A 13,792-nucleotide genomic window follows, 5' to 3' on the forward strand; every position below is an offset into this window, starting at 1 on the left:
TAATTTATTGTGTTAACTGGTTTTCGACTTAACAAGGCCGTCATCAGACATTTACTGACTATTGTGGCCAAAGAAGTTACAACGTTTGTAAACAACATTGGAAAGGAAGTTACACATCTAGATTGACAACAGTGTCAAATATGTTGTTTACTGTGCATTTGTGCTTTCATCTGGGTGTGTAACTTCTTTTCCAATATCGTTTACAAACTTTGTAACTTATTTGGTGAAAGTAATCAGTAAATGTGTGATGATGGCCTTTTAAGTTGAAAACTGGTTAACATAATAAATTAATACTGTGGAACAAAAGCAAATTAGCGCTTTTCATTTATTATAATGTTATCATACCAAGAATTGATGAAAGATTCAGTGAACATGGTATAAGATTCCCTTGAAAACCATACAGGACCTACATTTATCCATTCTGAGATGACTGTAATATGTTTTGAATGCAACAGTTTTCCTACACTTTATTATGTATGGTAATGAGTTGTGTTTTTGGCATTTCCATATTTTTGTCCATTCCTGTATGTGCAGTTCAGGTGATCAAGTATTCAAGTTGCACATTTTGTGTAGTAGTACATTCTTCTGGCAAGAAGCCCTTGTTCCCCTTGATCCAACTGTTTGTTCTAGAATTGCCTCTTATGGTTATCTGTGGATATGCAGTTCAAAAGTAGTGAGTTAATGTATCAATGAAAGTGTTAAATTTTTTATGTAAGTCATTTTATAAAGTTGCAGCTGTTTTTCTTTGTTTAGTAAACTGTTGATGTACTTTATGTAGTCCTGACTGTAGAATCCACAAGAGGTTCTTAAAGACATCATGTTCCCAATACTGTGTTTTACTTTCAGGTTTATTATATGAGTTAGTTGGTGACTAGAGCCTGCATTGAAAATATAGTAACCAAGTAATACACGAGACTGATCCAAGCAACACAGATATGGCGGTATTCATGAAGCTCTGAATGGAAGACAGACTCTCGTGGATCCCCACATAACAACACTCAGTACACTGATGTGAATGGTATGCTGGAAGGACATAAAAGAGAATCAGTTAGTGCTGCTCTGCACATATTTCAATATGAGTGAGTCGTCGGCAGAAGGTGCAGCAGAAACTTCACCATGTGCATACCTCCTGCAGGCGGCCTCCAGCATCCAGCCATCACTGATATAGATGGCAGCCAATTCAAACACACAAGCATGGTGACACCATACTCAGCACACTCACACTCACATGCACTAGTTGCAGGATACAGCGCACCTCTTCCTCATGCGGAATGGGTACCCAAGTGACAGAGGAGACCCTGGTGACTCATCAAGAGACACATCCATCGGATCCAGAGTGGTAGCAGTCAGTGCTGACGGAGGGGGCAGGATGATGTCAAGGCAGGCATCAGAGAATAGAGTCGGAACACGCAGAAATGGGGGTGTGCCAGTGGTCGATGGGCCCACGCAGTGCCTGACGACAGCAACTGGGTGGAGGGTACCATCACCATTTCTACGTCGTCATCAGCAGGGAAGTCCCAGTGTGGAGGCAATGGGGCTGGACCCACCGGTGATGATGGCTGATGCAATGATGGTGAGGGGACAAGTGGACACTTCCTGACCAGAATTGCAGGCTGCAGCAACAGACCCGAGGTTGAGGACAGCCTGGTGCCCAGTGCTGGGAAGTAGGAATTCCAGGGCATGGCACAGGGAAGAGGTAGCCAGTGGGATGGGAGCAACTCAACAATAGGCAATGACAGGGTGGGCAGCAGTGATGGGGGCAGCACATGCAAAACAAGTAACTTCTGGCAGCGAACGGAGGTGCAACTGATCAAAGTGGTATGCCACTAGCCCATTGGCCATATCAAACAGATGGCATCCCTGGTGGCAGATGAAGTGCCCGTGCAACTAAATACTTGCCCCCACACCAGCAATCATGGCATGAAGTGGCTGGACAAAACTGACCACGGCAGCTGCAGCGTAGGCTGAAGAAAGTGGAGGAGCATGCACGGCTACTGGCTGAGAAGCAACTCAGCGGACTCCACTGCCCCATAGGCATGAAGTGATAGGTGCTCAGAAAATGGAGAAGGGTGTCATCTGGCAAAGAATGCACAACAAACTTTTTCATTTGGGATTTGAATGTGTACGGTAGTTTTCAGCCTCGCCATTTGATTGAGGGTGGAATGGCAGAGCCACAACATGACAAATGCCGGGAACAAAAGAATTCAAAGGTGTGAGAAATGAACTGGGGCCCATTATCGGAAATTGAGGTATAAGGCAACCCCTCTGTAGACAAAGTCTCAAGAGCATACAAAATGTGACCGCAGACACCATCATGCACACTGGAGAATGTAAGGAAACTGGGAAAATGCGTGCACTATCAAGAGCCAATAGGGATTCAAGAAGGGATCCATGAAGTGTACATGAATGCATACCATGACTGGTGTAGAGGAGGCCAGAGGTACTGAGATGTTCTGGGAGCTGCCTGGTGTCGGGCACACTGCTCACAAGGTGCAACAAAACAGACAATTTTGCCATCAATCCCTGGCCAATAAACATGATGATTCCTAACTAACAGTTTAGTGCAAAAAACTCTCCAATCGCCCTGGTGGAAAATGGCTTAGAAACTCGTGCCATAACGTGGTGGGAATGACTACTCTGGGAGTGAGGTCTTCCATGGACAACAGCAAAACACTGTCAGAAACAGAGTGTCAATACTACAAAGAAAAATAGTTGTGCAGGGGTTCGAAGCCCGACCCAACAGTATATCTGACCAGCCCTGTTGAGCAAAATGAACCACCTGGCATAGAACCAGATCAGCAGCAACAGCAGCTGCTACATGTGATCTTTTAATTGGGAAATCCACAACCTTGGCCTACGTTTCAGTATCAAGATGGAAGGAAAGCATTCTTCATTATCAAAGTTGGGATCAGGACCCACAGGAGGGCGGGACAAGGTGTCCACATTGGCATGTTTAAACTTGGATTGAAAATGGATTTCATAAGTGTAGCAAAACAAGAACAGAACCCAGCATTGTAGGCTGTGTGCTGCCTTGCCAGGTGATGAAGTGTGAAGAATAAACAAGGAAACCAAGGGTCATTAGCCACTAAGCCAACTTAGCACAGCGGTTCACACAATGCTGAGGTGCTGTTCCAGAACATGGAGAGCCTCAGAAAATCTGTTTGTTTGTAAGGGGGATTCAAAGTAGACTGGGGCAGCAGTGAAAATATGGATCGAGGAGGGAGGCATGCCAGGTTAATATGTGCAGTTGTGTGAACTGCAGTGCCAAGGTGGCTTAGTGCCTAACACACCTGCCTAGTAAGCAGGAGACCTGGTTTTTATTCCCGGTCTCAGTACACATTTTCATTTTCTTCTTCAGTTTATATACATTAAAAACAATAAAAGGTTGAAAAAACTGAAATTAAGAGGTTATGCCATAAGCCTGTGGACTGTAAGACAGAAAACAAAATGCACAAACTTTTCAAGTGATCAGCTGTAGAGGAGCCTGTGACAACAATACCATCCAGATCATTAATGTATCCCAAGACAAGGATAGATTATTGCTATAAAAATCATTGAAAATATCAGGGGCACTAGCCACACCAAAAGAAAGGCGCAAATATTGATAGTCACCAAAAGCAGTTTCAAAACCAGAACTCACCAAGACACTTTGTCCACAGGAACCTGTAGATATGCTTCAGATAAATCAGTTTTAGAAAAGCACTGGCCACGCAGTATTTTTGCCAACAGTTCCTGCTGGTACAAGAGAGGATACATATCCATGATTGACTGTGCATTGACAGTAGTACTGAGGTTGCCACAAAAGCATAGTTTCTCCAGTGGTTTCCAAACTGTAACCAGCAGAGACAATTCACTAGCCATAACAGGTTACACGACCCCTAGAGATTGAATTCTGTACAATTCTCCTTTCACTTGATCTTCCACGGCAACAGGAAAATGACCTGCACAGCAAAAATGAGGCCAAACCATGGATTTCAAAGAAATATGAGCAGAAAAATTCATTGTACACCCTATACCTTCGAAAAACAATTCCAAAAACTCCTCACACAGTGTTTCCAGATGAGAATATGATACCTGATCAGCCACAAAGTGAATTGCATTGGTAATAGAAAATCCAAAGACCTGAGATGTGCCCACTCCGAACAGGTTCTCAACACCGGCATCAGCAACCAATAAGTATGTAATGGAACAAACCACTGACTTGTAAGAGGCAGATATCATAAATTGTCCAAATCATAAATTGTCCCAGCAGCACAATGTTCTGTTTGTTATAACTGACCACCCTTCGTATGACATGTCAACTACAGTGGGCCTGAACTCACATAGGTTTGAGAATTCAATAACTTCACTGCAGCAACTATGTAGACCTGTAGCTGGATCACTTTTTGAAAAACACTTAAGTCGGTTAACAGCTTGGGAGAAGTCACAAGCATCAGAGTCACACAGTTAAGTCCATGTCCATATCCTGGGCAACCTTTGGGAAATGACACACTGAGGTGAGATGGCCTTTCTTCTGGCAAGCATTACATGTAGCCCAGCACTTAGGACATGCCAAATGTTCATGTTGAAAAAAACAGAAAGGACAAGTCGGAAACAGAGAACTCTGATGCTGGTGCTGTACTGGTTGTGGCTGGACAAAACAGAAAGGACAAGTCAGAAACTGAGAACTCTGATGCTGGCACTGTAGTGGTTGTGGCTGCTTGGCCCGGCCTTGATCAGCTTGGTGCTGGGGCTGCATGTTTACCACCACCACCACCACCACCACCACCACTGCCACATTGTCATGCAAGCTATCTATCATCCTATTGGACTCATCTTGTGACACTACTCCCAATTTTCCCCAGACTTTAATTTGGTCACCCGATGTGTGAGAAACTTGAAAAGAGTGCACTGTTTGTAATACTTCTGCCAACAGGGATTTTTTCACAGAATAAAGCTCTCTGGTGCAAGTCCTTGTCTGGAGTTAAACAGATAGTTGTGTCACACACCACAGAGTCTGCATAAGAGTCATTTTGTGTGACAATAATGAACTGACACGTATCGCTAAGGCCGTGAAGTTCGGCTGCCCAGGCCCTGTATGACATGTTTGGTTTCTCACAGATTCAGTGGAATTCGACTCGTTTTGCTATGACATGTGTTCATTTGCAATAATAGTTGGACAATAAGCTGTGCATGTGATCAAAAGTAAGAGCTACAGGTTCCTGTAAAGGGGCAAGCTAACACTGTAATTGATACACCTTACGTGGAATCTGTGAGAGGAAGAAGGCTTTGCACAAATTCGAGTCTGTCACACCAAAAGTTAAAAAATGCCATCTTAGACTTTTTTGTAAGCATCCCAGCCCTCAGCTGAACCATCGTATGGAAGCAATATGGGTGGATGGACCGACAAAACAGCACCCTGTGTCTTAATGGAAGCTGACAAAGTGGTCACAGTTGAAGCAAGCTGTTCTATCAGAGCCACTATCACAATGTTCATAATGAATAAACCTGATGAAACTGTAATTAAAAATTCCACAACCAGAAACCATTCGAAACTCATTTACAGTTGTGTAGTAACCATGTTATACATGAGACCGGTACAAGTAACACAAATGTGGGTTTATCCATGAAGCCTTGTACAATAATGGAAAACAGACATCCCCACATAACAAGACACAGTACAGTTATGTGAACGATACACTGGAAGGACATACAAGAGAATCAGCTAGTGTTGCTCCGTGCATATATACGCATGAGTCACAGGCAGACAGCACAGTAGAGACCTCACCGTGTGGACGTCTCCTACATGCCTCCCTCATACGGCCTCCAGCAGCCTGCCTGCACTGATGCTGTTAGAGGACGATTCAGATATGCAATTGCCATGACATCACACTCAGCACACTCACAATCACACACATTAGTCGCAGGATACAGCAGAAAATTTTTACTGAAGTGCAGTGTAAATACCTCTTGACTAGAAACTGATCTAAAACTTTTTTGCTAGTGTCTTTTATTCAGGTATGACCCCTTCTTTCTTCCAGCTACTGAGCATGGTGTTTTGTTTGAAGGAGCTATGGTATATGGTTAAAAGTGGAGTAAAAGTGAAGCTAACTCAGCCACCAATTCGTAAAGAAACTGATAGATATTCCATTGGTCACTGGTGCCTTGTTTAGTTTTAATGACTTCAGCTGCTTCCCAACTCAGTTGACACTAATATTTGTGTAGATCATCTTTGCAGAGGTAAGAGAATTAAACTTGGACAGTACTCCTGGGTTTTCCTTTCTAGGGAACATTTGAAAATTGAGTTCATTGTTTATGCTTTTGCTTTGCAACCCTTAATTTCAGTTCTTGTGGCATTCACGAATGCCTGTACACTAATTCTGGCAGACAGCCTTTGTGTAAGACCAGAATTTCTTTGAGTTTTGTTAGAGGTCTTTCCATGACATTCTGCTACAGTTGTCATTGAAAACTTCATACATTGCTCTTTTGATAGCCAAATTCATTTAATTTAGCATTTCTCTGCCTATAAGCTAACCTTGCTGAATGGATCTCATTTTACTATGAACAAATTTTGCTGTCAGCTGCTCTTTTGTGTGATGGAAGTTGTGTATGAGTCCATGTTCCATTGGATGCATAAGAGTGCAATTCTTTCTTTATTACTTTGTATGTTTTCTCATCAAGCAGATTTTTCACTTCTCAATAATTCTCAGTAGATCTTCCACTTACAGTTCTGCATTCAACGACAATAATCTAGCTGTCCAGCTTGTTGACAGCCAAATGCATTTCACTTAGCATATCTCTGCCTATAAACTTCCTAGCTGGATGCTCCTCATTTTCCAATGTGCATGCATACCAGAAGGAACAGAGACTGTTTGATCATTATAGCTGTTGTAATTATTACAAAATGGATTCACAAATTGAAAAAAAAAAACATTTTAATGTCAACTATACAGTTTATTAGTTATGCATGACAATTTGTGCCAAACTTGGACTCCAACCCAGATTTCCAGCTGCTTATCATTAGCAGTCACCTTAACCTATTTCAGCTTTTCGTGCACTCCCCCCGGGCTGACCTTAACCTCCATATGTCGTCATGACTCCTGACTTCACCCAAATTCTCAATGTCTATGCATTTTCCACCATATGTGCTGAATAATCATCTACTGGAAAGTTGCTTGCTTGCAGCATGCAAGAAATCAAAGTCCTCAATATACCAAACATTTTCACTTGTCATTTCAAATAGATATATTTTTATGGTCATAATTTCACTCATTCTTAATTATAAAAAAATAATAAAGTGAACATATAGTTTGTCATTGAATAGAACATATAATAGAGCACCCAAACTGCATCTAAAGAGGTAGGAAATTAGTATTTTCTGAGAAGGCTATTTTGTAGTTTTTAAATGGGATCAAAAAATTAATATCTAAAATTAATTTCACAGCAATTGCTGAATAATGCTGGTAAAGGTTTTTTGTCACAGTTACAGAATGATGAAACTGGAAAGCTACCTCCAGATTCTAGAAAAGAAGCTCGGAAACGAAGAAAAATTGCTCCCTCTGCTGTTAAAGTGCCAACAGCAGTAGCACCTGTTTCTGATTCTCATATTGGTACAGGAAAAATTCATAAACAACCAAAGGAATTTCATAAACAGAACATTAAGATTTGCAGGTAATTTATTATATGCAGCATGCCCAGAAATATTGTTAGTGTTATCTGTTTAATGGTTGTCAAAGAAATTCATATGTGTTAATCATTCTTGTTGCATCTGTAATAGCACATATAATTGTTTACTGAGATTATGTGGACTGATGAAATATACTGTATCATTATTGGGTGCTGAAAGCTTTGGTTATACATTAGCTCTCTACCACCTGCATATACAGTTAAATGCAAAACAAAACATACAACAGATGTTTTACTGTAGTCTGTGACCTGTAATGTAAGTAGTTTGAAATATGAACTTTACAACCTGCTCTGAAGCCACCCAGTGCTAATCCCAGGATTTCTCTTCATATACTATATATTGTCTCATTCTGAACTTTTATCAAGGATGAAGAAAACGGCTGAGTAACTGATGCTTTTTAGTACTCTTATAAAGCTAGGTGTTATTAAGTCAAAAGGTTTTAATTATCACCACAAAAAATAAAGTTAAGCAAATTTTTTCATTTGCTTCCAGGTATGTGTATGTAGTCCTGGTACATATTGAAATCTCTGCTACCACTACAATAGTTTGCAGCTAGAGGAGCCAAACTAAAATAGCACAGACACTTCCTGCTGTTACCAAAAATGATGTGCCAAGATACTGTGACTAATGGATTCTGTGTGGCTCAATGGCCAGGTCCAAGTTGGATGCTACTTTGGTGACTTACTTGTTCCTTACCTACCCCAGTTATCCAAACAACGAAAAGGGACTTATAGTTAAATGTGGAATCTAAATGATGTCTCTATTCTGGTGACTCCTCACATCATTGAAAGGTAAAATGTAGATTAAAGGAAGACATAAAATTTCCATGGGCTGACCAGGAGTCAATCCCACAACCTCTCAATTTTCTAGTGACATGCTTTACCACTACACTGCCAGGCCAGATGCTGCGATACTGTGACGTGGAGATTTGAATGTGCACCAGGACTGCAGACATGTACCTGAAAACACACCAAAAATTGATTATGTAGCTTTATCTTTTTGAGTTGATAACTAAATATTTATGTCAGCCCCTCACAAAGCTTATAGTGTACACAGATTCACGGAAGTAATCTTACTAGTGGACACCAAAGGAGCACAGAGTTAAAATTGCTTTGTAGCAGAAAATATTAACTAAAAACTATTATTTTTCAACTTAGTCATCATTACTGACTGTGTTTTCTTCAGAGATTCCAAGAATAATGTAAGACAGTGAATTTAAAGACAGTTAATGTCACTTAACCTTTTAAAATGGTGCCAAATTTGTGAGTTCAGTTGGTCCGCAAATACTGTTTATAATTCCAGACAGAAGTGTCTGAAAAGCAAAGGGTTATATTAACGCAGTGAAACAGAGTGCATTTTGTGTAATATAATAACAAAATTGGTGGAAATAGCAAACAGAAAAACATATAAGTGAATTCTCAAAAGAAATGACCATATTGTTCATGACTGCTCACAAAAAATGAATATCTGCTCATGCAAAAAATATGCAACAACAAGTATCATGTACATAAAATGTAAGATAACTGTGTTAATGAAAATTCCAAGCAGAAAATCTGTGTGAGCAGTAAATGTGACAACTGTGAAATAGGCTTAAAATTTAGGAATGGAGGCCATGTGAATGAAGTCATCAGTGTGCTACTAAATGAGATTACAGGGCTGAAATGCCAATCTGAAACACTGCTATAGCAAAAAACATAATGTGAGCTTAACTTGTAAAATAATAGTATAAAACAGAACAGTACCGATGCCGCTGCATTTTTCAAAAGTACTACCTGTACTGTAGAAGACAGATTGTGTAAGAAATGCATCAAAATAGTATTACTTGTAACCAATGCAGTAAAAAGTGTCATGTTCAGTGTGGTGAATCCTTTAATGAGGAAGGACAAAAAGCACACTAGACTAGAAATGTATCAACTGCAAATCTAAATTTTCACCAACTTAGACAAGTAGCAGCAAAGAAACAGCATATTAGTGCCACAGGTTGCCTTCAGAGAGAATAGTGTCACTTTCAGTTTGCATGAAGGACAACAGCATATGTAAAAGATTTTTTTTCACCAGCTATTCCCAAGACAGTGAAACTGGAAGTGTTCACTCATTGCAGTAGAAATGCACTTTACTGAAGAAAATGGCAACCAGAACAACAAAGTCACATTCCTTTACTTGTGTTATCTAACTATTCATCCTAAGATTTAGGAGGCAAAAAATCCTCCAGCACAAACAAATTAGTACACAGTGGGATGTCATTAAAGCTCTAAACCAAAATGTTCGAATGTCAAGGAAAACAAAAAATGTAATTTATGCTGACAACAACAGAAAAAGACTTGCTGTTTCACTTCATGAAAATATGTACTCTCATTCTTTCGTGTTTTGCTAAGTTCAATGTAATTCTGTGGTTAAAAAAATTGGAAAATTGAATAAAGATGACTGTATTGTGATCATGGGTGGCACAAATGATGTATACAAAAATGAAAGCAAATCAGCAGTGCAAAGTTACAGGAAATTATTTCTACAACTGCACCACACCAATATTGCCATAACTAACATACTTGTATGGTATGGCTTCCCAGAGTGGTCAACTGTTGATAGGGAAATAGAAACTCACAATTACACTGTTACAGAAACAATTTAATAAATTCAGCTATGTGTATTCAGTAAATGTCAGCAAGCTGAACCACCCTGAACACACACAGCATAGACCTCACATGAGCACGAAGGGCAAATTAAGGTTAGTGAATGAAATGAAAGGTGTCTGTGCCCTATTCAGCTAGAGGAAGAACCAATCACCCTGCATTATACTGGCTTTTATTTATTTATTTATTTATTTTTTTTTTTTTTTGAGAAAAGAAATATTACAGCAGTGTTTCATCAACAACCACTACAATAAATGATAAGATGACATCTGCGAATATGTATTCCTCTGTGTTAAAAGAAATAATGTAGAACAACTGGAACTGAAAAATAGAGAAGTGATCCCTATAATTCTGAAGTAATCTTATTAATAACAGCTCACAGTGAAAAAGCCTTATTTTGCTTCATGTAAATGTACAATCCTTAAACAATAAATTTGTCAAACTCTAACACTGACTGGAGAAGTTAAACTGTAGTATGCTTGTAATAAATGGACACTGGTTATCATGTAGAGAATTAGAGTTAAGTGAATTAGTTACGGGTTATTGCAGGACAAATATGGAACATTGTGGCATACCTACCTACGTTAATAAAATGCTTGAACTAAATTATGAAATTGGGTACTTTGTATAGAATCTAACTTTGAAGTTGCAGCAGTACTGTTGCCAAGACTGGAAATTATAGCAGATTCAATATATCATCCTCCCAATCACAATGAAGATTTGTTTATAGAAACTCTCCAGAAATTTAAAGTCTTGCTTCTCAAGTATAAAAAATGCAGACCCAGAACTATCACAATTTCGCATCAATGGTGTGTTGGAGTGAAATGCTGTTGGCATCCCTGTACACACCTATGTTTAATTAGTAATTGCCAGAAGTTTCATTGTTGTATGTCTGTTAGTTATTGTTTAGTGCTGTATTCAATAGAATGTAGTGTCACACAGTTTGTGAATTTCGAGATGGCAGAGTTAGAGAAGCAGAGCACCTGCAATAAATTTTGCATGAAACCCAGGAAAATCTTTACAGAAATGATGCACAAAGCGTACAGTGATGAGTGCTTAAGCCATACTCAGTGTTAGGAATGGTTCACACAGTCTCAAAATAGCAAGATGGAAGTTAAAGATGACCCTCGTTCAGGATGCCCTTCGACGTCTACCGACAACACTCGTGTCAGGGACGTCAACAAAATTGAAGACTGACTGTCAGAGAGATTGCAGAAGAATGTATCATTTCAGTTGGATCATGTCTTGAAATCCTGACACATCATCTTGGAATGCATCATGTTGCTGCCAAGTTTGCCCCATTGCTCATGAGTCAAGACTAGAAAGACTTTCAGATTACAATCTGTGAAGAGCTTTTGGATAAAGCAAATGAGAATGAGATGTCCCTGAAGGGGTTCATAACTGGTGATGAGATGTGGGTCTATGGTTGTGATGTTGAGATCAAGGTACAGTCTTCACAATGGGTGGGGAAAGGTTCTCCAAGACCAAAAAAATCTTGTCAGATCAGGTCAAATGTCAGAGCCATGCTGGTAGTTTTCTTTGACTTTGAAGGATTAGTTCATCATGGATTCGTGCCACAGGGACACATTGTTAATCAATGGTACTATCAGCAGGTGTTGCAATACCTACGAGAAAATGTGAGAAGGAAACAGCCTGTAATCTGGCAAGACAATTCATGGCTCTTGCATCACGCTAACACAGCCACATGTTCACCCCCTGTTGGTGCATGACTGTTGCACAAAAAACCAAATCACAGCTGCCTCAAATCACTTTACTCTCCAGTCCTGACTCATGTGGAAACTTTTTAATTTACAAAGTTGAAAACCCTGTTGAAAGGACGAAGATTTGCAACAAAATATAAGATAATAGAAAATTCACAGACAGTGATTTTGGTGATCCAGCAAGAGGTGTACCAAGACTGCTTCCAGAAGTGTAAACGTTCTTGGGAGTAGTGTATCAGTTGTGGAAGCGACCATGTCCAACAAGTACCAGGTGTACCAGTATGAAATGAGCGTTTTTTTGTGAAAATGAAACACTAATTTTGAATTGAAAAGTAAAAACATTTTATTCAAAGTACTGACCATTGCTTTCTATACATTTTGACCACCTTTCTGGCAATTTGTAGACACCACACCAATAAAATGTTTGTCCTTTGAAGCAAACCAGTCAGACACCCAATTTTCGACTTCTTCATAGGAGTAGGAATCGAAGTGTTCCTCGGCCAATGCATGTCCCATTGATGAAAACAAATGGTAGTCAGAAGGGGCCAAGTCTGGTGAATATGGCGGGTGGGGTAGCAGCTCCCTGTCAAGTGTTTTGATTGTATCCTGAACCAGTTTTGCACTGTGTGCAGGTACATTGTCATGTAAAAAAGTTACTTTGCCATGTCTTCTGGCCCATTCTGGTCTTTTTTTTATCAATGCATAGTTCAAATTGATCATTTGTTGTCTGTAGCGATTAGTATTCACAATTTCACCGGGTTTTAGAAGCTCAAGATACACCACACCTTTCTGATCCCACCATACACAGAGCATTGTCTTCTTGCTGAAGCAATCTGGTTTTACAGTCAATGTTGATGGTTGTCCCGGATTAACCCATGATTTTTCCCGTTTAGGATTCTTAAAATAAATCCATTTTTCATTGCCAGTGACAATTCAATGCAAAATTGATTATCTTTCATGTCTTTGAAGCAAAATTTGACAAATGGTTTTTCGGTTTTCCATCTGTCTTTCATTCAATTCATGTGGCACCCATTTTCCACACTTTTGGATCTTTCCCATAGCTTTCAAACAGTCAGAAATTGTTTGTTGTGCGACATTTAGCATTGCTGCCATTTGCTTCTGACTCAGAGTATCATCTTCATCCAATATTGCTTGCAATTCGGCATCTTCGAACTTTTTTGGTGGTCTTCCACATTCTTCATTTCTTACATCAAAATCATTATTTCTGAACTGTTGAAACCATCTTTTGCATGTTGCTTCTGATAGAGCATGATCACCATATGCCTCGACAAGCATTCGATGCGACTCTGCAGCACATTTTTTCAAATGAAAACAAAAAATTAATGCTTTCCGCAAATCATCACTTTCTGGTACAAAATCCGACATTTTTAACATGATGAAAACATATGATGTTGTTTTTTCCATGAATTGATGTATACTAAATATCTTTGACAGATGTCATACCAACCAAACAAAAAAAAAATTAAGGCTCGTTCACAACAAATGTTCCCTATCGACACATTTGTATCTTAACACTCATTTCATACTGGTACACCTGGTAAAAAGTAAGCATAGAAACATTTTGTCGACAAAATTCCAAAATTTTTTTGAACAGACTTCATTAGACATTAAACCAGTGGTTCTCAAAGTGTGCACGAGGGCGCACGGGTGCGCCCTAGAACATTTACGGGTGTTGTTGTTGTGGTCTTCAGTCCAGAGAATGGTTTGATGCAGCTCTCCATGCTACTCTATCCTATGCAAGCTTCTTCATCTAC

At 39.6% G+C, this 13,792-nt stretch overlaps 1 protein-coding gene across 2 annotated transcripts in view; it reads left to right on the forward strand.

The window, feature by feature from the left end:
• LOC126237024 (IQ domain-containing protein E-like) overlaps window positions 1-13,792 on the forward strand; it is a 285,500-nt gene that overhangs the window by 214,757 nt on the left and 56,951 nt on the right. For both annotated transcript variants that reach the window (XM_049946781.1, XM_049946771.1), the window contains exon 7: window positions 7,463-7,650. In XM_049946781.1, the coding sequence (XP_049802738.1) occupies window positions 7,463-7,650 (188 nt within the window). The remainder of the gene's footprint in view (window positions 1-7,462; window positions 7,651-13,792) is intronic.

This window comes from Schistocerca nitens, chromosome 1, assembly GCF_023898315.1.
Source record: "Schistocerca nitens isolate TAMUIC-IGC-003100 chromosome 1, iqSchNite1.1, whole genome shotgun sequence".
NCBI lineage: Eukaryota > Metazoa > Arthropoda > Insecta > Orthoptera > Acrididae > Schistocerca > Schistocerca nitens.